This window comes from Leuciscus leuciscus (assembly GCF_965113295.1).
Source record: "Leuciscus leuciscus genome assembly, chromosome: 9".
In the NCBI taxonomy this organism is placed as follows: domain Eukaryota; kingdom Metazoa; phylum Chordata; class Actinopteri; order Cypriniformes; family Leuciscidae; genus Leuciscus; species Leuciscus leuciscus.
In genome coordinates this window covers 26,610,712-26,635,935 of record NC_138733.1, presented here as the reverse complement: position 1 = coordinate 26,635,935, position 25,224 = coordinate 26,610,712, and the positions used below count along the sequence as shown (strand labels likewise).

Genomic DNA, 25,224 nt, shown 5'->3' with positions numbered 1-25,224 from the left:
CAGAGAAAACCAAACACAATTTATCTTTTTAAGTCAAAATAAAAGATCATCGAAGCCTCTTTTTTTCCTGTCTGTTTTCTTTATTTTGAATAGAATAAAGATAACATTAAAGCTAACATAAGCTGAACAGACATACTTGTTTCTATATAATGCTGTATTTATTTGCTCACAGATCGTTTTTTTTATTTTATTTTTATATATATATCAGGTTTATTGCCTTAGAAACCGTATCCGCAAGGTAATAATCTATTTAATGACAACAGGTTACACCCTCCTACATCTTTAAAGAGACACTGAACAGTTAGTACATGAATAATGAAATATGAATACAAAGGGCCAGGTAGATTGTTTCTGAGTTGTTAACATCTCCTTTTTTAATCATTGAGTTAGCTGAAGGACAGTTTACTTAAGATTTGTTAAAAAATGCTAAGTAAACTAGATGATATTTATTGAAATAATGAATTAATTGATTGCAAAGATATCATGTAACAAAATGTAGTGCACTACAACTATTTGAACTATAGCAATAGTATTTATATAGCAAAAATACCGATATACCGTATGCAGTACGTAATGCACTAGTATTCGATTTTGAACATAGCCCATGTTTTTATGTAGCCTATATCTGTGGGGAAAAGAAAGTTTGCTGCCCTTGAGTGTGCATAGATTGAAAACCACATAAGCGCAAATGTATATCTGTTATCTGGTCACATGACAAACTATAAACATTGCTTTTGTACATGAAAGTGTTGTCAAGTACATGTCTTCTGATAGAAAGGGAGTTGGTTTTCTAAAAATGCCTTATTATCATTGTCTGCTCACTGCAAGTTAATACAGTTAGCACTTGTCTGGAGCAGGTCACATCTGGATGACATCATCACCTGGGATGTGCTGCAGGTGCTGGGCTGCGGGCCTTTGATTTGACAGCACACGAAACAACCTCATGAATGATAAATCAGCTGGGGAATTCCCATATCGCCCCTACTTCATCTTCATGATTATTTCATGTCACCGAGCTCATTTATTATTCATCGCGCTCCCACGACTTTGGATAAGATTTAATCACTACATAAAAAGATTCTTCTCATTTTCATTCCAGGAATAGTAAATCCTTTAATAAGTGCACGGAATAATATGATTTACATAGATTTACTGTTAAATATACATTGTGATATTTTCATGCATTTTGTGATAATACAATCATTAGTTAATAATCTCACCTTCACCAACATGTCTCACTTTGTTAGGCACCTTTTAGAGGTGAATATTGCGTCATTTAGACCAGATTTTCATCTGAGATTTTCTGTGTTGGTCTAGACTTCTCTTATTTTGTGTCTTTATCTTGTTTTTTTTATACCTCCCTAGAGCACCTTTAAATTTAAATCGGAAAGCGATATCCATCTGGCTGACCACCATAAACAAGTGTTGTACGATGGAAAGTTAGCAAACAGCGTCTCCTTCACTTACAACGCCAAAGCCACAGACGCTCAGCTCTGCCTGGAGTCCTCGCCCAGAGAAAACCCGTCCATTTTCGTGCATTCGCCTCACGCTCTAATGCTACAGGTACATTTAATGTCTGCTTAACACTTTAAGACTCATTTCTACTCTCTTAATCCTTAATAAACTGCATAATGGTTAGTAATGTCACCAAATGTTAATCAGATGCTGCGTTGTTTAGCTAACACCATGGGATAATGTCAGTGTTTGCCATTCAATGGTAATTGTTTGTAGAGATTAGTCAGTGGTTAATGTGAGTCGGTACTTTCAAAAAAGTAAATGGCAAAAAAGTTCATTACTGAATGCATCGATCACTACTCTTTAATCCATGTGATTTTTTCCCCCTTCTGTTTCTATAAGGATGTTAAGGCCATCGTTACACACTCCATTCATAGTGCCATTCACTCCATTGGCGGTATCCAGGTGTTGTTTCCTCTCTTTGCACAGCTGGATTTCCATCAGCACAATGAAAGCCAGGTGGAAACCACAGTGTGGTAAGTAACATTATGTCCACCAAAAGTCTGGGGTCAGAAAGTCAGAAATAATACTTTTATTCAGCAAGGATAGATGGATAAAAAGTTACAGTAACTAGATCTATAATGTTACAAAATAATTATATTTCAAATAAGTGCTGTTCTATTCATCAAAGAATTCTGAAGAAAATGTATAATCTCCACAAAATATATTGAAAAGCACAACTGTTTTCAATTTTGATAAAACATGCAATAAGAAATGTTTCTTGAGCACAAAATCAGTATATTAGAATTATTTTTGAAGGATCATGTGACAATGAAAACTGTAATGAATACTGAAAATTCAGCTTTGCTATCACAGGAATACAATACATTTTAAAATATATTAAAATAGATGATGTTGATTTTTGTATTGTAAAAATATTTCACAATATTGCTGTTTTTATTGTGCATTTGATCAAATAAATGCACAAAATGAACTTTATAGTGAATAATATTAATTATTATTTTCATGTTAAGGCCAAAAAACAGCAAATGGCAGATATTCAAATTCTATTTGGTCAAAATAAAACACTAAACAATAAAAACACTAATTTTAAATGCCACAAGTGAATTTGGACATCTCAACATTATAATGTTCAATATGAAAATTAAAAATTAATTTTGAAAATGGTTAAAGATTACATTTGAAGGTGTTATGAAATGTATATATATATATATATATATATATATATATATATATATATTAAAGATTAACGTTTAGTGAGCTTTAGATGATGCACAATTAAATATCCAATATTGGCTGATACAAAAATCTTAACAATCAACCAATTGCATCAAGTGCAGAATGTTCTTGCCATTCTTTCCATTAATATTTGGTCGACAAGTCTTTAATCTTGAATCTTAAGCAGCGGTTACCCAATAAAGTTGTGTAATAAGATGTTTTGGTGCAGTTCAACTCTCCTGGCCTTCCTGATGGAGCTTCTCAAGAGCTCAGTGGCAATGCAAGAGCAGATGCTTGGTGGGAAGGGTTTCCTGGTGATTGGATACCTCTTGGAAAAGGTGATGTGACTGTTTTCTTTTGTTTTTCATTTTCTTACATATAATTTAGATTGGTTAAAGCTGAAGTCTGACATTTTTGTGCTGTTAGCAACACCAAACGGAATTGCAAAAATAATGGTTTCCAAGCAGATTTTCCCAAATTGTTCCACGACTCAGAGCATTGGTTAGGAGAAGATATTTTAACACTGGTTAAAATACTATTCTAAAGGTGCTGTATGCAATATACTAAAGCATAAAAATACCATAATATGTTTGCAGAGATTTAGTGCTAAACATGCTAAATCCAAATACTTGTTCCTCCGAAAAACAAAAAGACACTCCAGGTTGCCAGTTGGCGTATTGTAGCCATGGAAGCCAGCAAACATACTAGGTCAGAGATCACAGATTTTAAATATGCAAACAATAAAAATACATTAGCTGATCAACTTTCCATTGTCAATTGTGCTTGTTCCTATTGCGTGTCCCCAATCTGGCAACCCGCACGAGCGTCGAGTCTGTGGAGGAGAGGGCGGGGGAACAACTCTCTCCAATATTTTGAATTGCAGTACCCATTTCACCCACTAGCTGTCAATATTACAAACTGCACCTTTAAAAAAAACCTAAATGCATGAAGCTAACAATGAATTGCTCTTTTCTTTAAATGGTTATAAGAGTATTAAGATTTTCTCTTTCAGAAGGAGTTGTCATGACCTCGATAGACTCAAGCTTTTGTAAGCATGAGCTGAATAATATTTTTTTTTTAAACACGCACACAATTCACTTGCTAGGACAGAGGAGAAAGGCGCATTATGGTTGATGAATGACAAATGCACACTTCAGCATTTCCTCTGCGAATGCCGGTTCAACAGCGCTATTATATTCTTCCTTGTCCATGCATTTATTGCGATGACATACAAATGATCCCAGTGTCATTATTATTTTTTCCTCTTGCTATCTTTATTCATTCATAGCTGTCCTTATTTCATAGTCTCAATGTACCATTGGCTCCATCTAAAGTTGGCGCTTGAGTAAAAGCCTCACTTTGTCATTTAACAGCAGCAGCTGTAAATCTGAGCTGGACGGCACCTGAATGATCCCGCTGTCTGCCGTCCCGTTCACATGTAGCCGGCCATCTGTTTGTGTCTCGTTTATACTCAGTCCTGTCTCCCACCACGCACCTGTCTGGACCTCAGGTGCCAGCTGAGACTAATAACACAGAAAGTCTCTACAAAGTTAAAGTCCTTGTTTAGCTACAAAGTCAAACTATGGCTTCAAGTTTAATGTTGGTTTATTCATTGATTTGAAAATCAGAGGTTGGTTTGGTAAACTAACAAAAATCTCACAATTGTTTCTCAGTCATCGCGGGTGCACATCACCAGGGCCGTTCTGGAGCAGTTCCTGTCTTTCGCCAAATACCTGGATGGCCTTTCCCACGGCGCACCTCTCCTCAAACAACTCTGCGACCATATCCTGTTCAATGCGGCTATTTGGATCCACACACCCGCGAAGGTGAGCAAGGTCATGTCTTTTCCAGAAGATACTCAGATACATCCCCATGAAACATGACAGCAATTAGGAGCATCTGAGTACACTGTGATGGGAACTGGTTCCACGGAGATCGTAGTGACCTGGTCAGATGAGCACACGGTGATGTTTACTGAAGTAACCATAAGGCACAAGTGTTCACATCAGAACAACAAATGAGTCAACTTGCACTGCATCTGAAACATTTTTCTTCTCAGGTGACGTCACAGATTTCTCTCTTTTTTTAAATCCGGGACACACTTTAGATTAGGGTCCAATTCTCACTATTAACTAACTATTAACTACTACTATTAACTATTAACAACTTTTGCCTCCATAAACTCCAAATTCAGTTTAGGTATTGGGTAGGATTAAGGGATGTAGAATATGGTCATGCAGAATAAGGCATTAATATGTCTTGATAAGTGCTAATAAACCGCAAATACCCTAATATGCATGCTAATAAGCAACTACAGTTGTCAACATTTGAAGTGGATCAAAAAAGTTCATCAAAGTTGTCCCAAGACAAGAACAGGTATTGTTCAAAATTCAATTCAATAAATTCCTAAACCATAAAATTGAGTCCCATCCTACATTTCTTTTTTTAATTTAGAATTTTTCCTATACCTTCTCATTGAATACACTTTAATGAAAGAAAGAAAGCAATATTAAAGTAAATCTTATTTACTTTAATATTCATCTCTCTTGATAATGAGTTGCATGTCATCTAAAAAGCAGATGCCAAAAAGCATCTAAATTAGAATTGTTCACTACTCCTAAACTGCTTCTTTTCTTTTTTTAACCGAACTTCACAGTCTGCTGCCTCATTCACCTTGTCACCTGCCAAAATGTCACAGCTTTGAAGAAAAGTGATGTTTTTCTTTAAAAAGTTTTACAAAATTGTTGTCACAGATGGTTGATAAATTTAGAGTGAAGTTCAAGCTGAAAAAGGAGAATTTGACCCTGCTTTGCTATGACCCATAAAGGAGAGGATGAGGCGTTTCTAAAAGAGGCAATGCTCTGTGCTGCTAATATGTATAGCTCACTTCAGTTTCTGCACTGCTGCTGACTGTCATGAATAAATAAAGGAGGTACGAAAACACAAACAGGATCAAAACAAAGACCTTTGGTCACTGGATTCTTGCCATGGCTCCAAAAGGAGGGAGATAATGGGAGTTCTCTCTCGCTCCCTCTCTCTCTAAAGAGATAATAAGTGGGGAAGGAAGGATGGATAGAAGGAAGAAATGAAGGAATGAAGAAAGGAAGGAATGAAGAAAGGAAGGAAGGAAGGAAGGTAGGGTGCAGAGCAAAAATAAAAATAAATAGAAGGAAGAAAGTAAGAATAAAAATGGATAAATCAGTGATGGAAGGAAGAAAAAGAAAAACAATACAGAAAATGAAAAAATAATAGAATGATAAAAATAAAGGAAGTAATGGGAAGTAAGAAAAAAGTTAAAGATACAAGTAAGGGGGAAAGAAAGAAAAAGGAAAGAAGTGGGGAAGATGAAAAAGAAGGAAGATGAAAAGAAAGAAAGGGGCAGAGGTAGAAGGAAGTGAGCAAAAAAATTGAAGGGAGAAAAAAAGGAGAAAAATGGATAATCATTGATGGAACGAAGAAAAAAACGAAGGTAGGAAGGAAGAAAATACAGAAAATGAAAAAACAACAATGAAAAAAGAGGAAGTAATGGAAGGTAAGAAAATGGTTCAACTATACAGCTAAAAGAAAGGGGAAAAGAAAGAAAAAGAAAAAAGGGGATGCTAAAAATAAGGAAGAAAAATAGCTAGATGGAAAGAAAGAAAGAAACTAAGAAAGAAAGAAAGAAAGGGAAGGAGAGTGGAGGAAGTAAGCAAAAAGAATAAAATAAAGGGAGCTGGAAAGGTAAAATGGAAAGATGCATGATGGCAGGAACAAAAATAAATACAAATGAAGAGAATGAAAGAAAAACCGTAAGGAAGGTGGATGAAAGGCAGAAAATGGCAAAAAAAAATAAGAGAATGACAAGAAAAAAGGGGAAGAATGAGATAAAAGGAAAGAAAAATGGAAGGAAAGAAGCAAGAGAAAAAAAGATTACAATGGATAACAAAAGGGGGAGGGAAGGGAAATAAGTCACAAATGGAAATAAAATAAGAAGGAGAAAAAGTAAACATGGTTAGATGAATAGAAAAAGAAAGCAAAGACTGAAAGACAGAGAAAAGTGTAAGAAAGAAAAACAGCAGGAGTCATGAAAGGAAAGAGAAGAAGTCAAAGACAGAGGGAGTGTGAGGAGGGAGCTCAACAGGATAGCAGTGTTCTCTCCTCAGGCCAGAAGAGTTTATGGAGTTGCATCATGTTTTTTTTTTTTACCTTCCCATCATCCCAGTCGAGCCCAGTCTCCTGCATGAGTGGCCAGTAATTGGATGAGTTATATTCTTTCATCAGCGTTTTTTTTATTGTCCTCCAAGGTTCTCCTGCAGCACTGTCACTAGTCAGGCCCGACAAACCAACCACTGTAGCTCTTGACATTCGGCTTCATCAAAAACATTCCCCGTATCTGCTGTTCTCCTGCAGAGCTAGCCGTGCCAGAGGTGAAGCTCCCATGGAAATGGGAAACAGAATTTTAATGAGGAATCTTGGAATGCAGTTTAGAAACAACAGAAGGATGATGAGAAGTAATCATCAGAGTTTTGTATTCTTGCTCAAGGCAGCTGTAACCTTTTGTAACCATATATCTGTGTTTGTGTGTTTGTGTTGCTCAGGTTCAGCTCTCGCTGTACACGTACCTTTCGGCAGAGTTCATTGGCACGGCAACCATCTACAACACCATCCGTCGAGTGGGGACCGTCCTGCAGATCATGCACATACTGAAGTACTATTACTGGGCTGTGAATCCTGCCCACACCAGCGGCATCACACCCAAAGGCCTGGGTCTGTACGCACACACACACACACACGCACACGCACACACACACACACACACACACACACACACACACACACACACACACACACACACACACACACACACACACACACACACACACACACACACACACACACGTTAACTTAGCTATCTAAATGGGGACATTCAGAATCAGAATCAGAATCAGAAAGAGCTTTATTGCCAAGTATGCTTGCGCATACGAGGAATTTGTCTTGGTGACAGTAGCTTCCAGTACACATACAATATAAAGTGACAAGACAAGTGACAAGTAACATAGGTATAAATAAAAAAAATAGAAAAAAAAAAATAAAAAAAAAAATAAAAGATTATAAATTATAAATATATATAAAGTTATAAGGTGCTATAATGAAATGTCTGAGGGAAGTATTGCACATGTTTGTTCCACAGTAGGGGAACATTAAGTGTTCATGAGGTAGATGGCCTGGGGAAAGAAACTTTTCCTGTGTCTGGTTGTTTTTGTGCTCGGTGCTCTGTAGCGTCGACCAGACGGTAACAGTTCAAACAGAAAGTGTGCTGGGTGTGACGGGTCCAGAGTGATTTTGCGAGCCCTTTTACTCACTCTGGATGAGTGCAGTACTTTGAGTGTGGGAAGGGTAGTGCCAGTGATTCGCTCAGCAGTCCGAACTATCCGCTGTAGTCTACGGAGGTCGGTTTTGGTAGCAGAGCCAAACCAGACGGTGATGGAAGTGCAGAGGATGGACTGGATGATGGACTGGATGACAGCTGAGTAGAACTGTACGAGCAGCTCCTGTGGCAGGTTGAATTTCCTCAGCTGACGCAGGAAGTACAGTCTCTGTTGGGCTTTCTTCACAATAGAGTCTATGTGAGTGTCCCACTTCAGATCCTGAGAGATGGTGGTGCCCAGGAACCTGAATGACTCTACTGCAGTCACAGTGCTGTCCATGATGGTGAGTGAAGGGAGTGCAGGGGGGTTTCTCCTGAAGTCCACGATCATCTCCACTGTTTTGAGCGTGTTCAGCTCCAGGTTGTTATAACTGCACCAAAGAGCCAGCTGCTCCACCTCCTGTCTGTACGCAGACTCGTCACCGTTCCGGATGAGTCCGATAACAGTAGTGTCGTCCGCAAACTTCAGGAGCTTGACAGAGGTGTCTTTAGAGGTGCAGTCATTTGTGTAGAGGGAGAAGAGCAGTGGTGAGAGAACACATCCCTGTGGAGCACCGGTGCTGATGGTGCGGCTGTCGGACGTGATTTTGCCCATTCTGACTAGCTGTTGTCTGTCTGTCAGAAAGCTGGTGATCCATTGACAGATGGAGCTAGGGACAGAGAGCTGGGTCAGTTTGGTCTGGAGCAGTGATGGGACGATGGTGTTGAAGGCAGAACTAAAGTCCACGAACAGAATCCTTGCATAGGTCCCTGGTTTGTCCAGATGTTGTAGGGTGTAATGCAGTCCCATATTGACCACATCATCCACAGACCGGTTTGCTCTGTAGGCAAACTGCAGGGGGTCCAGCAAGGGTCCAGTGATGTCCTTCAGATATGCTAACACCAGTCTTTCGAATGACTTCATGGCCACAGATGTTAAGGCAACAGGTCTGTAGTCATTGAGTCCTGTGATCTTTGGTTTCTTCGGGATTGGGATGATGGTGGAGCGTTTAAAGCAGAGAGGGACTTTGCACTGCTCCAGTGATCTGTTGAAGATCAGTGAGAAGATAGAGGCCAGCTGGTCAGCGCAGGTTTTCAGACAGGCTGGTGAAACACCGTCTGGGCCTGGTGCTTTCCTTCTCTTCTGTTCCCTGAAGATCTGACGCACATTATCCTCACTGATCTGAAGTGCAGGGGGGGAGGGGAGGGGGATGGCTGGAGGTGTTGATGGCTGTGTAGAGAGATGGTCAGGGCGGGTATGGGGTGTCTGATCGGGGGTCTCAAATCTACAGTAAAAGACATTCAGCTCGTTCGCAAGATGCTTGTTGCTGTCGATGCTGGGGGATGGTGTCTTGTAGTTGGTAATGTCTTTCAGGCCTTTCCACACTGATTCAGGCCTTTCCACTCTGATTCCACAGATGTAATGGTTTTTATACTGTACAAACTGTATATTCTGTCCCCTACACTAAACCTAGCCCTAAACCTAGCCATCACACAAAACTTTTTACATTTATTAAAAACCTTTAATTACATAATTTTTATACCAGTTTTACAAATGAGGACATTCGAGATTTTGTCAGGTTTTGTTCACAAATGTTGGTACAATTTTTTTTTTTTTATGTCGCCCTTCCAAAAAAGCAGCATACTATAGCTGCCACTTTCCACAAATAGAGAACAATTTGGTGTACTGATACTTTTTCGGAGGTAGTAAAAGCACACAATTGGAGTAAGAACTATAATATATTATGTAAAATAATTATTTATATTTATATATTATTTTTATTAATTGTTTAATCATTTTATTGACCTGGAAATAATTTGCAGTGTTACTTTGCAGTGACTGCATGGTTTCTCCACTACATTTAGAAAATTAGGATGTTTTTTTTTATTTCGTATAGTTAATACTTATTTCATAATTATATTTTATTTCATTTTATGTATTTATTTGATTTTTTTTTATTGCCTTTCATCTTGTGACCAAAGTTAATGTAAGAAAAAATGGTTAAATATATATTTTACTTCCATACACTTATTGTTACTTGCAAACATGTTAATTTGATTGTATTATTATTATTATTATTATTATTATTATTATTAATACATTGTATTATTTTATTTATTTTTGTATATAATTTTTTGTAATTTGATACTAATATAAAATATTTGATACTAATTTGATACCATGTATTGCTTGAAAATAATTAAATTACATGAATCAGGGTTTTAGATTATACAAGAGATGCAAACATGGCACATTTTTAATGGAATTAATATAAAATAGAGCACCCTAGTAGGGACACCAGCATCAAATTCACCCTGGTCTAATAAACAGTCTGTAGTTTCTGAGAGTGAATTTTAATGAAGCTCAACACTGTCACCTGCGGAGCAGTACTTTTGAATAAACCTAGCTTTGGAACTGCCCGCACTTTTCTCTGACATTTGGTCCAATTTCTCTTTCCCATCCTTTCAAACATGTTTTAAACGCTCTCCGTAGAGATATACAAGAGCACAGTGGAGTAATAATAACCCACATTGTGAGACACTGTAACTAGTCTTCTGAATTTCACATGACTCACCATGGGCAGCTCACAACTAGCCTTTCATGGTTGAACATATGCTTTCCTTTTCATCTCTTACCCCCCTTTACAGCCTTTTTTTATATAGACCATTACTTTTAACTGTACCATACTTGGTTTTCCTATTCTTTCCTGTCTTATAACACACTTTCAGGTACACACTCTTTCTTTTTCCTCTCCTCTATTCTGTTTTGTCTCTTTTTTCCTCATGCCAAAGCTTGCACTGTTCTCTCTGCAATGATTTCCCGCTGAAGTTGAAAGCACCTACAGCTAGAATCTTTTAGAGTTTCATGTCCTCTGAATAATTCACAAATACTCTCTCTATTCACTCGTTTTGAGGTCAGGGTCTGTGTTCTATGCTCTCGACTATATTAGAATTTTTTTTTTTTTTGGTTTGGTTTGTTAAAACAGAGAGGCAAAAAATTACCTTGTGATAGTGTTTTACATTGATAAATTGACTGTACGGTATATATTGGAATTCATGTTAGATAGCATGAAGCTGTTCAGTGACTTTAATAAGAAGCAGACTGAGAGATTAAAAGAATTTCAGAGATTCAGTGTGCTAGCGCTCTCACTGTGGGACTGAGAAATATAAATGTGCTTAATTATTCCTTTTGGTGACTGTATATGAAATCGCATTAAACAAAGAGTTAAGAGCTATAGATTAGTGGTTAGCACCAAGTATTTTGTATCATCAGGATACACAGCTACTTTAATTTTTTCACAGTTTTAAATGCCAGTTTTAAAGTTTTGTCTTGTGACAAAAATATCCTTTAAATTTAGTCAATATTTCAATTCATATTCAGTTATTTAATTGTGACTAAACTGCATCTCATTTTAGTCGACAAATACATTTTTTTGTTGCAAAATTGAACCAAATGTCAAAGATTATAATTTTTTAAACATTTTATATATAATTTTGATGTTAATAATAATAATAATTTTGATGACGTTTTAGTGCAGTTACTAAAACTGTGTATTCACAATGTGACTTAGATTTTCTGAAATTCTAATGTAATTTAGAATATACAACAGTTCATGTTTTGTGTAAATATTTGATTAATATCATATACACCGATAAGCTAAAACATTATGACCATTCACAGGTGAAGTGAATATCGTTGATCATCTCCTAACAAGGCCACATATTAAGGTCAGGGTAGGTTAGATCAGTTCTCATAATCAAGGTGTTGGATTCAGGAGAAATGTATTGTTGGATGCAATAAATTGTTATGGCAAGGCGACTGGGTCAGAGTATCTCTGAGACGGCAGGGCTTGTGGGATGATCCCGGTCAGCAGTGGTGAGAAATTACCAACAGTGTCCAAGGAGAGACCAACCACAAACTGGTGACAGGGAGTTGGGCGCCCAAGGCTCATCGATGCTTGAGGGCAACGAAGGCTATCCCGACTGGTCAGAGCCAACAGAAGGTCTACTGTGGCACAAGTCCATTTAAATTTTAATGATGGTTATGGGAGGAATGTCACAACACAGTGCTGCGTATGGGACTGTTCTGCCGCAGACCAATCAGAGTGCCTATGATGACCACTGGCCACCATCGAAAGCGCCAACAATGGGTTTGTGAGTGTAATAACTGGACCTCGGAGCAGTAGAAGAAGGTCACCTGATCTGATGAGTCCCGTTTTCTTTTACATCACGTGGACGGCCGTGTACGTGTGTTTACCTGCGGAAGTGATGGAGGCAGATTGCTCTGTGGGACGACAACAAGCCAGTGGAGGGAGTGTGATGATCTAGGCAATGTTCTGCTGGGAAACCTGGGTCCGGCCAGTCATGTGGGGTATAAATTTGACACTTGCAACTGACCTAAATATTGTTGCAGATCAGGTACATCCCTTCATGACAATGATTTTCCCTGGTGGAAGTGAGGATTCAGCAGGATCATGCACCCTGTGCACACATTGTTCAGGAATGGTTTGATGAACATGATGAAGAGTTCAAAGTGTTGCCCTTGCCTCCAAATTCGCCAGATTTCAACCCATTTGAGAATCTGTAGGATGTGCTTGACCAACAAGTTCGATCCACAGCGGCTCCGCCTCTCAACCCTACAGGACTTGAAGGATCTGCTGCTAATGTATTGGTGCCATATACCACAGGACACCTTCAGGGCTCTTGAGTCCATGCCTCGGCGGATCAGCGCTGTTTTGGCAGCACATGGTGGACCAACAGCATATTAGGCAGATGGTCATAATGTTTTGGCTCATGGATATGTATCTACAGTATATAGGATGCATTTAGGTGAGTTGGTTAACTCACTAACAAAGTCTGAAGCACCGTGTGTTAAAGCTTAATCAACAATACTGATTATTGATTATTTGAAACAATCCGGTTCTTTTAAAACTTTAAACTTTTCTTTTTCACAAAACAGTGCAATCAAATCTTAGTGGGGGTTTTTTTTCATCATATTTTTGGCAATTATATGTTTATTTCAAATCATTTAATTATAGTTATGATTTGCATTTTTTATTATTATTGGGGAAAAAAACATGCTGTTTTTGTGCATGTATCTTTAAATGCAAATGAGCTGCTGCTCCCCACCCCACTTTCCAGAAGAGGGCAGAGCCTATACTGCTCGTTTCTCCGATACTCCATATCGAAAGCCATATCAGTCTAAACTTCTGATATATGGTTTTCTGAGCGCACACATCTGAAGCACGAGCACAGACAGCTGGATGTCAGACCTGTGAGTTTTAAACTAAGTTCTCTTTCACGTGTTATTGCGCTTAAACTGTCAAAAACACACAAAGTTCACATAAAGAAAGTCAGTTATGTCTGTGAACATAAACAACAAGTAAAGTGAAAGCAGTGTAATATACAGTACCTACTGCTATATATGCTGTTAATATGAATCAAACAACAAAAGAGAAACTCACTGCTCTTGATTGAATAACTTTAGAAGCTTTAATAGGAATACATTTCTTACTCAAATGCTGTTGTTAAATGTTCTGGCGAGGAGATAAACTTGGCGGACTGTGTACAGCTCACTCAGGGCGGGGTCTTTGCCAATAGGGTGGAGTCCGTCAGCAGTCGTGGGCGGGGCCTGTGCAATGTGACATCACATTGCATATAAACTTCAAACTGCTTATTCTGAGACACTGCTTATGATTTATGGGGATTAAAAAAAAGGAGTGGGTTGGTTTTTTACCATTATAGGGTGGTTGTGTACACACACTGCCAACACATTTATGTTCAAACACCATGTAAAGCTGATATTTAATATTCTTTGTGGAAATCATGATACATTTTTTTTTTTTTTTTTTTTTTACAGGATACTTTAATCAAAAGAAAGCTCAAAAGAAGCATTCTTTTTTTAGATGGAAACATCTTTATCAATTTGATGTGTCCATGCTGAATAAAAGTATTTATAAAAAAATAAAATAAAAAAATTCTTACTGGCTCCAAACTGATACCATCTACACAGTGGTATCTACCAGTGGTACAGTATGTACCAGTAATTGCCGAAGCTAATCAAGTACAATCAAGCTGTGGTGCTCATGTGGAAGCTGTAGGATCGAATGCATGGTATATTATTATCTGTGCCAACGGCTTTTCAAGAATCTTTTTATAATGTGTGTGTGTGTGTGTGTGTGTGTGTGTGTGTGTGTGTGTGTGTGTGTGTGTGTGTGTGTGTGTGTGTGTGTGTTATTACTATGTTATGTTCTATAGATATCCATTTTGTCTTCATCACAATCTGAAATTATTCTGGTGAGCCTGAAGAAAGAGTAATTCATTATCAAAGTGACGGTAATACCAAATCTTCACAGATTGTTGCGATTTGCTTCTCCACAATTTCCTTCCATCTTTTCTCTTTTGCTTAAAATAAAATAGGAAGAAAACCCTCCACCGTAAAATTAGAGAGCGTGATGTTTTTCTTCACAAAGCAGTAAACGATTAAGCCTGTAATTTGTCTTAGAAGTAGTGGATTGGATTACTGATTTTGCTGAAGCTTTTTTGTGTTGTTGACCCCTGAGCCTGGTTTCGATTACACATACAGACAGATTCAGATCGCTGCAGTTGGCTGGTGCGGGGATGGAGCGTGAGTGGAGAGGGTAGGTAGCATGGGTTGTGCCAAATATGCTGTTTTGTTTTGAAATAAGGGCTTAATCTCACCTTTTTTTTTTTTGACCTATTGGTCAGTGGCAATGCTGGTTTTAAGAGTGCCAGGTGCTAGAAAAGACCCTTACAGCTATTCAAATTGTCTAGTGCTGTCTGTGGATGTGGAAGCCAAGTAGTACATCACTCTTCCAGACAGAGGGTTTCATATGAAATTAATAATGTTACGTGAATAACATGAGTTTATATGCCAGAATCATCCTTTTTTTTTACCCTGAAAAGAATGTTCTGGGTAAGTTAATACAGTACAAACGACCCTCTGTCAACATCTATGGCAGTGTATATCAGAAGTTTGGGGTCTCGTATGCTCGCTTTATTTAATAAAAAATATGTTTAAAACAGTAATATTGTGAAATGTTATTTCAATTTAAAATTATTTTTCTATTTTAATTTCTTTGAAAATGTAATTTATTCCTGTGATGGCAAAGCTGAATTTTCAGCATCATTACTCCAGTCTTCAGTGTCACATGATCCTTCAGAAATAATAATAATATGATGATTTGCTGCTCAAGAAACATTTATTATTACTATCAACATTGAACAGTTTGTTTGTTTTTGTGGAAATGGTGATTTTTTTTTTTTCAGGATTCTTCGATGTTTTTATTTGAAATAGAAATATATTTGTAACAATGTAAATGTCTTTAATACCACTTCCGATATATAGCAAGAATGCACTAAATTGATCGGAATTGATACTCCCAATACATACAATATTAATATATAGAATTTATGTATTTTTAAATATTTTCTATAGTTTTTCCGAATTAAACTCAATTTATTTGCATATGTATATTTACATAACAACTTTGCACTCAATCCAGAATATTCCTTTAAATCATGGATAGATCTTTGGAAATCAGTATTTGCTATATCAGATTTGTTAGTACTGTGACTTATATAATTAATTACTTTTTCTTCTGGCTCATAAAACAGCACAGAACATTTTCAGATTGTGATTAAAACTAAATGAATATCTAAAGAACCTAACACATAGTACACACATATATACACACAAGTGCAGAAGATGAATTGCTATTCTTATCTTGAAAAGCAGCTGGTGCTGAGATTACTACACCATCATGAAGATTAAACCTCTGCGACACACAAAGAAACACTCAAACACGTTTCGCAGTCACACCAGGTGAAGAGGTCCTAGAGGAGCTTTCCTAAAGTATGTAAAAGAATTTGTCTCTGGCTTGCCAAGTAGGTAATTCTATGTGGCGGTCTGCATTGATTTATTCTTCATTTGTCGAACGCTGCAGTCTTTTTTGTCTTTTCCACAAAGGGATGGGTTATAGAGAAAGCAGTATAACATAATGAAGTTGTTCAATTACTGCAACAAAGAGTTCTGTTTTACACTGGAGCAACATCAGCTAATCACAAACCTCTCTCTCTCTCTCTCTCTCTCTCTCTCTCTCTCTCTCTCTCCCTCTCTCACACACACTCTCTCTCTCTATCTCTCTAAAAGCAAGCAAGACTTCACAAATTAAAGTCATGCATCACTCCTGCCCATTGTTTTCAATAGCACAGACAGCCTTTTCTCACCAGTGTCTTGAGAGACATATAGAAAGACTCCCTCAAGAAACATCAAGCACAGCGAAAAGTCCTGTTGTGAATAACTTTAGTTCTTGCATTTAAAGTGGCAGTAACAAACCTCAGTACCCAAGACACTGATAGAGCTGTCTGTGGATGTCTGTGCTATTAAATTTGATCTGTTTTTGTTCATGTAGCTAGTTATAAACATGTTGACATATTGAATAACTTTAAAGTCCCCCTATAGTCAATAACGTTATCCCTTAAAACTCATCTTTGATCACCAAAATGACGTGGTTCTATGAATATGCAAATTAGCCCCGTCTCCACACACTCATGAGAGAGATCCACTCATTGGCGATCTCGTTGACGTGATTGGTTACAGGGTAGTTTGTGACGTCAGAAACACCAGCGATTTTCAAACCGTGTTTTTGAGACTGACTATTTTTAAGTAGAAAATACTCAGCAATGGTGTTGACTTATGAATTTGCACATGGTTTGTCTTAAATCATTTGAAAAACACCACATAGACATATAAACAACATTAACTAACTAGCGAAAATGTAGCTTTCTTCTGACTGCAATCGCAGCCAACTTTAGCTTGGCTAACGTTCCCATTATGTTATGAAAACGTTATTTCTGAATGTTCTCTTTTTTTATTTGGGACAGCATTAACGGTCATGTACTTGCGTAGAGACATGTTTTGGTGTTGAAATGCCCGAGCACACACACAGTTAATCACCGTTGTTAATGTTTAGCCGGTCAAAACCCAAGTCCAGTTCTGCTGTGTGAGAGCTTTTGTGTAAAACTCCAGGGGCTGAATAAATTTTTCTTTTGGCTTCGTTTTCCCATTTTCCTGGCTTCAGAAGATAAGCCGTAGTATGACTCCAGATCCAATTACTGTATATTTACTGTGGCCCGCATTAAGACATACACCCTCTGAAGGGATGGTTTTTAATTTCACTTCTGTATATGCCCCACAGATCCATTTTGATAAGGAGCTTCCACATACACTGCTGTTTGGGCTGATCTTCAGGATAGTGCACTGCATAAGGGAGACTGTGAGAGTACATATGCATTGATTATCTGTTTGACACCATGCCAGATTCATTACTCTTTGCAAATAAGAGATAGTGTTTGCCGTGAGTGTTCATATTCACAATCAATTAAATGGTGCAGGAAGAAGTGTTATTGAGTAAAAGAGATATCAGTCATTCTATTGATCTGTTTAGTTTTGCTTGAATCATGAATTTGATCTCCTAATGAGATCCAGTAGACAGGCAAATTGTTTAAAATAAATTTTTCCCCCAATTTGGAGATAAACCAATCTACGCCCAGCTGCTCTAAAGTCTCTTAGATTGCAGATTTTAGTGTTTACCAATTATATTGCGCTTTTAATATTAATTTTAATACTGTAATGGCTGTTTAGATTAATGTGGGCTGGGGAATCGTTTATTTTGTTTGGATTTTTTTTCGGGAGAGACAAATGATCAAATATTTATAGAAAAATGTACACTGATCAGTCATCTTATTGACCAGGTAGATAACATCCCATGATCTCTCTTTAAAAACTGCTTTCTTTACATTGAAGGAAGGACTAAGGCAATGGACAATCAATTGCAGACTCTTAAACTGGACTAGATAATCTGTTTAATAAAAGCAAAGCTAATCTCATCAATAAAATGATTGATGAAAATGTTAAAGGTTTACAAATACAATGCAAAAAAAGATGCATCATGACGATACACATTTGCAGTTACAGCCCGCTACACGTAACACAATGTTGTATATAGGTTAAAACAGTAATAGCAGTCTATTAAAGCATAGAGAATTCACAATACAGTAACTTTACATAAACAAAAAAACAAAGCTAATAATTCAGTACTCATTATGTGACAAATCATACTTCTATTCGTATATTATTTTAGGAGCTTTTTAGGATGGTTTAGAACATGTGTTTTGCTGATCTTACCTGTCTGATACATTTTTAAATGAATACATTATTGTATTATTACAAATAAAATAAAATAAATTATTTGGTTTAAAGTTTGTGTTATAGGTTTGTTTTTTCTTTTGTGTGGCATTTTGCAGATGTCTGCTTACAATTGTAAAAATAACATGACAGAATTTGACAAACTTTAAAGCATACTTTTGTCAAAAGACAGAAACTAGGATGAAAACTATGGAAGCTTGTTTCCGCATCTGAATAAAAAATAAAAGGTAATTACAACTTTTTATCTCACAATTCTGACCTTTGATGATACAAACTCTCAATTCTTACTTTTTTTCTTATATTTGTGAGATATAAACTCAAGAAAGAGTTGCGAGAAAGAAAGTCAGAATTGCAGGAAAACGTCAGAATTGCGAGATTCTCGCCGTTGCGAGAAAAGGAGTCAAAAGTAAGTTTATATCCTGCAGTTCTGACTTCATGACTTTCATAACATCGAGTTTATATCTCTCATTTCTGATATTATAATAACTCACAATTGCGAGGAAAAAAGTCAGAATTGTGAGATGTAAATCGCAATTGTGAGGAGAAGATTATCTTTTTTTAAATCTTTTATTTTTTTTATTCTGTAGTGGAAACAAGCTTCCATAGAAAAAATAAAAACTTATAGGGAAGTAATTTTATATCATGTAACATTTATCATTTAATGTGTTTATCCAATGAATGTTGGAATTATTTAATATTCACTTTAACACTCAAAGAATGTTTGGCAGAATTGTATCATGGGTAACTGGACTGCCTCCATTTATTCAGAAATATGTAGTGAGATTAAAACTGCAGAGGCTGATCTGTTTTTGGAAATGGATCTGTAAATGTAAAAACAGCTCCAGTTGCTTAATTGTGCTTTACAATTCTTGAAGAATGAAACATTTAAAGTGTTTTTTTGCTGGTCGCCGCTGATACGAATAGAGAAAGAGACATCATACATTTAACAGAGTTGATCATTTTAGACAGTGTAATAGCAAGTGATTGGTGGTGATCAGACCTCCTGAGATGAATCTGTGAATATGACAGCTAATCAATTTGTTCTTCTTTTTATGCTCAGGCCATTCCCAATAAAACAGCAAATGGAAATCTATCACATACACGTCTAAAAAGTACTAAAACGGAGCCCTGGAAGGGTGAACATCACTTTACCAAACATGTTCCTGGTTAAACATTCCAATATACCAATCAGATTTAAAGGACAAGTTAACAGTTCATGTTAAAGGGATAGTTCACTTTGAAATGAATTTTTGGTATGTTTTATCTTACCTCAAGGGCATCCAAGATGTAGGTGTCTTTTTTCCCGCAGTAGTTTCAATTTTGATATTTTTAGGTCAAACCGTTCTTTTCTGTCAGTCATATAATGCAGGTTTATGGTCACTGTCTCAAAGAGCATGCACAGAGTCCAAATTAAAACAATTCCCCGTCGTCTCACACAAACCGCTCGTTTCGTGTCTTAGGCCATCAATGTGTACTTACGATGGGGAATTGTTTAATTTGGACGACGGGGAATTGTTTTAATTTGGACTCTGTGCTTGTGTTTTGAGATAATGACCATAGACCTGCATTATATGACTGACAGACAAGAACGGTTTGACCTAAAAATATCAAAATTGAAACTACTGCGGAAAAAAAGACACCTACATCTTGGATGCCCTTGAGGTAAGCTAAAACATACCAAAAATTAAGTGAACTATCCCTTTAAGTTTAGGCTTACAATCAGGGTTAGGTGCTTCTACACCTATCATTTGCCTCTTTTTTAAGGGATATGTTAATGAGTAGGATTGGGTTTAGGTAAGGACTAAGTTTTTGGACTGGAATGTTGTTCCAGGATCAACAAAATATGCTGACCCAGGGAACATGTCTTACTTTGCGAAATCAGAGTGACCAGGGATTCGAAATTAGTGCAGATGTTACTGAAATGAAGTGTGGCCTGCTGAGCTCTAGCTGTCTTCCCGTCTGGAGTTAATAAGGGCTTAGCTTTTCTTCTGAGAGCTCTGACCTCTCCGCTCTTCTCGACTGGCAGAAGCCCCTGTCCGTGCCACGGTTCTCCACTGACTGAGAGCGAGGCGCTCTTTGACACTCTCACTATGAACTTAATGCCAGTATCTGTGAAACATTAAACATGACATTTTTGAGATGTCGTGCGGTTTGTTGTAACAGTTCCTCTGTGCCTCCTGTGTTAGCAGACGGTCCTCGGCCCTTGCAGAAAGAGATCACCTCCCTCAGAGCCTTCATGCTGCTGTTCCTCAAACAGCTCATACTGAAGGTAAGCATCATTTCACGTATTCACATATAACTGGATAATAAATATGTAGCATATGCAGACAAATGATTGACTTGACATCTGTCCCAAATCATACCATCCTTGAATGTGTATTAACTAACCATAGTTTAACTATAGTTTTTGTATCAAGACTATATTAACTTGTTAGAATTCTACATTTAATACAGTTTAGTAAAAATCTATTCCTTTTCATTTTGTGCCTGTATTGATTTACCAAAATATAGAGAACAACAGCTCTAGGGCTGTTGCTTTGGCAGGTTTTCGCTCTCATTCACAAGCCCCAGCTGTTTACAATTTTCTAACAGGACTGTAGGAAAAAGTGTACACTTGTTCAGACCAGTGCTAACACATCAAGAAATCTGTCAGGTGGCCAAGGCACAAGCAAACAACAATTAGCTCTCAAGCTGCCTGTGCTCTCGCAGTAATGGGAAACATGTGCATTCATCAGCACAGCTCCAACCAGACAGTTCATGCTGCTTACCTAATAATAATAATAATAATAATAAATAATTTGTTACATATAGCGCTTTTCTGGGTACTCAAAGCGCTTTACATAGAAGGGGGGGTGATCTCCTCAACCACCACCAATGTGCAGCATCCGCCAGCATCCGCCTGGAAGTCCCTCCCCTCCGCTTCCGGCTCATGAGACCTTATTTCATATGGTAGTCAATGGCGAGAGAGAACTTATCTTTTTATTCCGTCTGAACTGTGCCCTGAATTACACATATGATGTTTGTCAATTTAAAAGATAATTATGAAAGTCAAGAAAGTCGCACTTTGTCATAAAACAGAAGAGTAACATTTAGTTTTATCTACATCTCTCGTCTCGCACTATGTACGTCAAGATCCGTTGCTCGTATGTGTGCAGTCTGGTACAAAACACTCAAGCACTCAGGCATGACGGCATAACGTTACAATTATAAGGTAAGACTATAGAAAAAATGACAGACGTTAGCTTCAGTAAAGTTAGCTTCATTCATTGAGAGAAAAGGTATGACGTCACATGTGCGCCTTTTGGGTTTGTAGTCTTTGTAATTACTTATTTTCACAGTCTTATACCTCGACAGTTTTACATCAAACTGCGACTTTCTTGACTTTAAAATGTATCTTTTAAATTGACAAACATCATATGTGTAATTCAGGGCACAATTCAAACGAGATCAAAATATTTGTTGTCTCTCGCCATTGACTACCATACAATATTTTTCCGAAATAAGGTCCCATGGTGGTCCACCGGAAGGGGAGGGACTTAGGCTCTCTATTGCGCCAGAACGCCCTCCACACACCAGCTTACTGGTGTAGAGCATACCAATCAGTATGTATGGGGATGATTAGGAGGCCATGATGGACAGGGGCCAATGGGCAGATTTGGCCAGGATGCCGGGGTTAAACCCCTACTCTTTTATCCGAAGGACATCCTGGGATTTTTAATGAGCACAGAGAGTCAGGACCTCAGTTTTACGTCTCATCCGAAGGACGGTGCTCTTTGACAGTATAGTCTCCCCATCACTATACTGGGGTGATAGGACCCACACAGGCCACAGGGTGAGCACCCCCTGCTGGCCTCACTAACACCTCTTCCAGCAGCAACCTAGTTTTCTCAGGAGTCTCCCAGCTTAGCTTCAGTGGGCAACCAGTCTTGGGCTTGTCTTGATATGGCTGCTGGCAATAAGAGACAGCTTGTAAAAGTCAGGACAAAACTTTGCTGTGAACATTCATTTCCGCAAACAGCCTCACTGAATTTTAACTCATTGTTATTTTTTTCTTCTTTCTATTTATATTTCATAGTTTGTCAGCATGCTGATGGATGTAGCAGCTTATAAGTGCAGTTGGGTTTTTAACAACAGCATATTGCAAAAGTAGCACAGCTCAGCTTTTTGTTGACGTTTCTTTTTTTTATTATTATTCGTCAGGACCGAGGTGTTAAAGAAGATGAGCTTCAAAGTATTTTAAACTACCTGCTGACCATGCATGAGGTGGGTCTTCGCCATATTACAGTACTCATACATATATATGACATATATCTGTTTTTAGAACATTTCCTATTCTTCATTCACGTTCTTAAATGGGCCCAATTTTACACACCTTAAATTAAGATTTGACTGAAAGAAATCCAAATCAGTGACTCAATGACTTCCTATTACACTTAATCTTTAGTCATTTTAAAGTGGATCATATAGACTACACGCATTTCTGAACACCCATCTTCAGGCTAACATATGATTTCCTATCTGAGAATAAGACCAGCGCAAAACTCATTATATATATATATATATATAATATGTATAATATATATATTATATATATATATATATATATATATATATATATATATATATAGTATTATTTTATAATTTTTTGTGTAAATAATTACAAATTAAAAAAAGAAAAACTACTGTAAATTAAACAAACAATTTTTTTACTGGAAGTAATGATGCTGAAAATTCAGCTTTGACATCAGAGGAATAAATTACTGTGTTATTTTTTTTGATTTTATATTGTAATAATAGTTCACAATACTACTGTTTTACTGTTTTTTATTTTATTTTTTATCTATTATATGCAGTCTTCTTTTAGAAACATTTAAAAATCTTACAGACCCCAAACTCACAAACTTTTGAACAGTGATGTACACTTAATCTTGTTCTATACTGTTTGAGCATCCCAGAATGCACCTCATGAAGTAAGCTGAACTCATCTAGACAAAGGATGTCCTCTTTGAAGAAACTCAAATATAAGATGGTTTTGATTTATTTAATAATTGGTCACTACATAATTTCCATACTTCCGTTATTTAATAGTTTTCAACTTACTATTGTTCTAAAATGTAGAAAATACTATTATAAAATGATTAGGCCTGCACAAACTTTTAACTGGTACCATGTGCTTCAAGATTGGAATAAAATGCAACACAGAGTTGCATTAAATAAATTAAGTGCCATCTGAAATTTTCTTCTAGAATGATCATTTTTATCAAGCTTGTATATTTAAGTTCAGTAATTTCACTTAAATGACAATTAATAGGTAATTTGCATTGCCATTTAAGTGAAATTACTGAACTTAAATATACAAGCTTGATAAAAATGATCATTCTAGAAGAAAATTTCAGATGGCACTTAGATGCTTTTGCATCTGAACTCTTCAAATATATATATACTATTATAAGAAGTGTGTGTGTGTGTGTGTGTGTGTGTGTGTGTGTGTGTGTGTGTGTGTGTGTGTGTGTGTGTGTGTGTGTGTGTGTGTGTGTGTGCGTGTGCGTGTGTGCATGTGCGTGTGTGCATGTGCGTGTGTGCGTGCTTTATTATGTTTTATTGAAAGCCCAGCGGTGAAGTACCCTTTTAAATGCAGGATGTGTGTTTATGCCTTTTACTCAATTCAGGATGAGAACCTCCATGATGTTCTTCAGCTGCTTGTGGCCCTCATGTCTGAGCACCCTGCCTCCATGATTCCTGCATTTGACCAGAGGAATGGAATCCGGTAAAAATCCTTGTACTCAGCCCAGAGTCAAATTTCATTATATTTCATCTTGTCTCCCATGATGGAGTTGATACAATCATGAATTATTCACAAGACTCGACGTAGGAATTGGAATGATATTTTCATATTCATTTATTTATTTATTTATTTTCTGACAAGCAGGATAAAGCTCACACCCTGCATGTCAAGCTAATGAAATATAGATGGATTTGATAAAGTTTCGGGATTGGCTCAAAATAACTGATATGACTTTGATGAACAGCTTCATGGTGGTTTACACAATGCCTTTCCTCTCAAGTATTACTTATTATTGTCTGTTTTTTTTTTTATTTTATTTTTTTATCTGCCTCTTGATTAATTGAAAGAATTAAGTGTTTGGCACTTTCCCTCTTATTCTTGTTTTTAACTTAATATTTAATGAATTAAATCACAATAAATGATCTTTTTAGTTTTATTTTAATTTAATTTCTTTCCAGGGTGGTGTACAAACTTCTGGCTTCCCAGAGTGAAAGTATCCGAGTTCAGGCTCTGAAAGTTCTGGCATATTTTCTCAAACACTTAGGTCACAAGTGAGTACATCCATTCTTCTCTTTTCCAGAGTCACTTTCACATACAAAGTCTTCCAAGAGATATCTTTTCTCAAGTGAATCCGACAAGGTGAAATTTGTGGTTGCATAAGGACAGAGTCCTCATCAGTAATGTCTTTATGAAATTTTAAAGTTCTTCAGAAATATTCTCTAAATGGCTCCAGGGCTTTTGTTAAGTATAGTGAGATACTCTACCCATAAGCCTCTTCTTTTAACTAGTGTGTGTATGTTGATATTTGTGTGTATACACATTTGAGTGTGTATCTATGTAGGGATGAGTGGTGTAACGGAAGTCACCTCAAATTACAATTTTATTTAATTATATATATATATTTTTTTTTTCAATCATAACAACTCTCTGAATACATTTAGCATGTGATTTAATATACTGTACAGAAGGACAATATATGGCTGCTGATGTTGATAATTGATGCTTCTGCTGCAGAGCTACTCCTAAGAGAAACACAGACACGCTGCTGTGATCATGTAAGATATGCTACATGAATAGACATACATCAATTTCGTAGCAGATCTAGGCAGGTGGAGCTGGGTACTCTGC

The 25,224-nt window shown here is 37.0% G+C and overlaps 1 protein-coding gene across 17 annotated transcripts in view; it reads left to right on the top strand.

The window, feature by feature from the left end:
• The window catches only part of nbeab (neurobeachin b), a 295,564-nt gene that overhangs the window by 101,593 nt on the left and 168,747 nt on the right, over positions 1 to 25,224 (top strand). For 11 of the 17 annotated variants that reach the window (XM_082179446.1, XM_082179451.1, XM_082179439.1 and 8 more), the window contains 9 exons: positions 1,366 to 1,563; positions 1,858 to 1,991; positions 2,924 to 3,032; positions 4,368 to 4,520; positions 7,272 to 7,440; positions 20,498 to 20,580; positions 22,512 to 22,574; positions 23,981 to 24,078; positions 24,555 to 24,647. In XM_082179446.1, coding sequence (XP_082035572.1) covers positions 1,366 to 1,563; positions 1,858 to 1,991; positions 2,924 to 3,032; positions 4,368 to 4,520; positions 7,272 to 7,440; positions 20,498 to 20,580; positions 22,512 to 22,574; positions 23,981 to 24,078; positions 24,555 to 24,647 — 1,100 coding nt within the window. The remainder of the gene's footprint in view (positions 1 to 1,365; positions 1,564 to 1,857; positions 1,992 to 2,923; positions 3,033 to 4,367; positions 4,521 to 7,271; positions 7,441 to 20,497; positions 20,581 to 22,511; positions 22,575 to 23,980; positions 24,079 to 24,554; positions 24,648 to 25,224) is intronic. The other 6 variants (XM_082179444.1, XM_082179438.1, XM_082179443.1 and 3 more) reach the window with 1 other exon arrangement.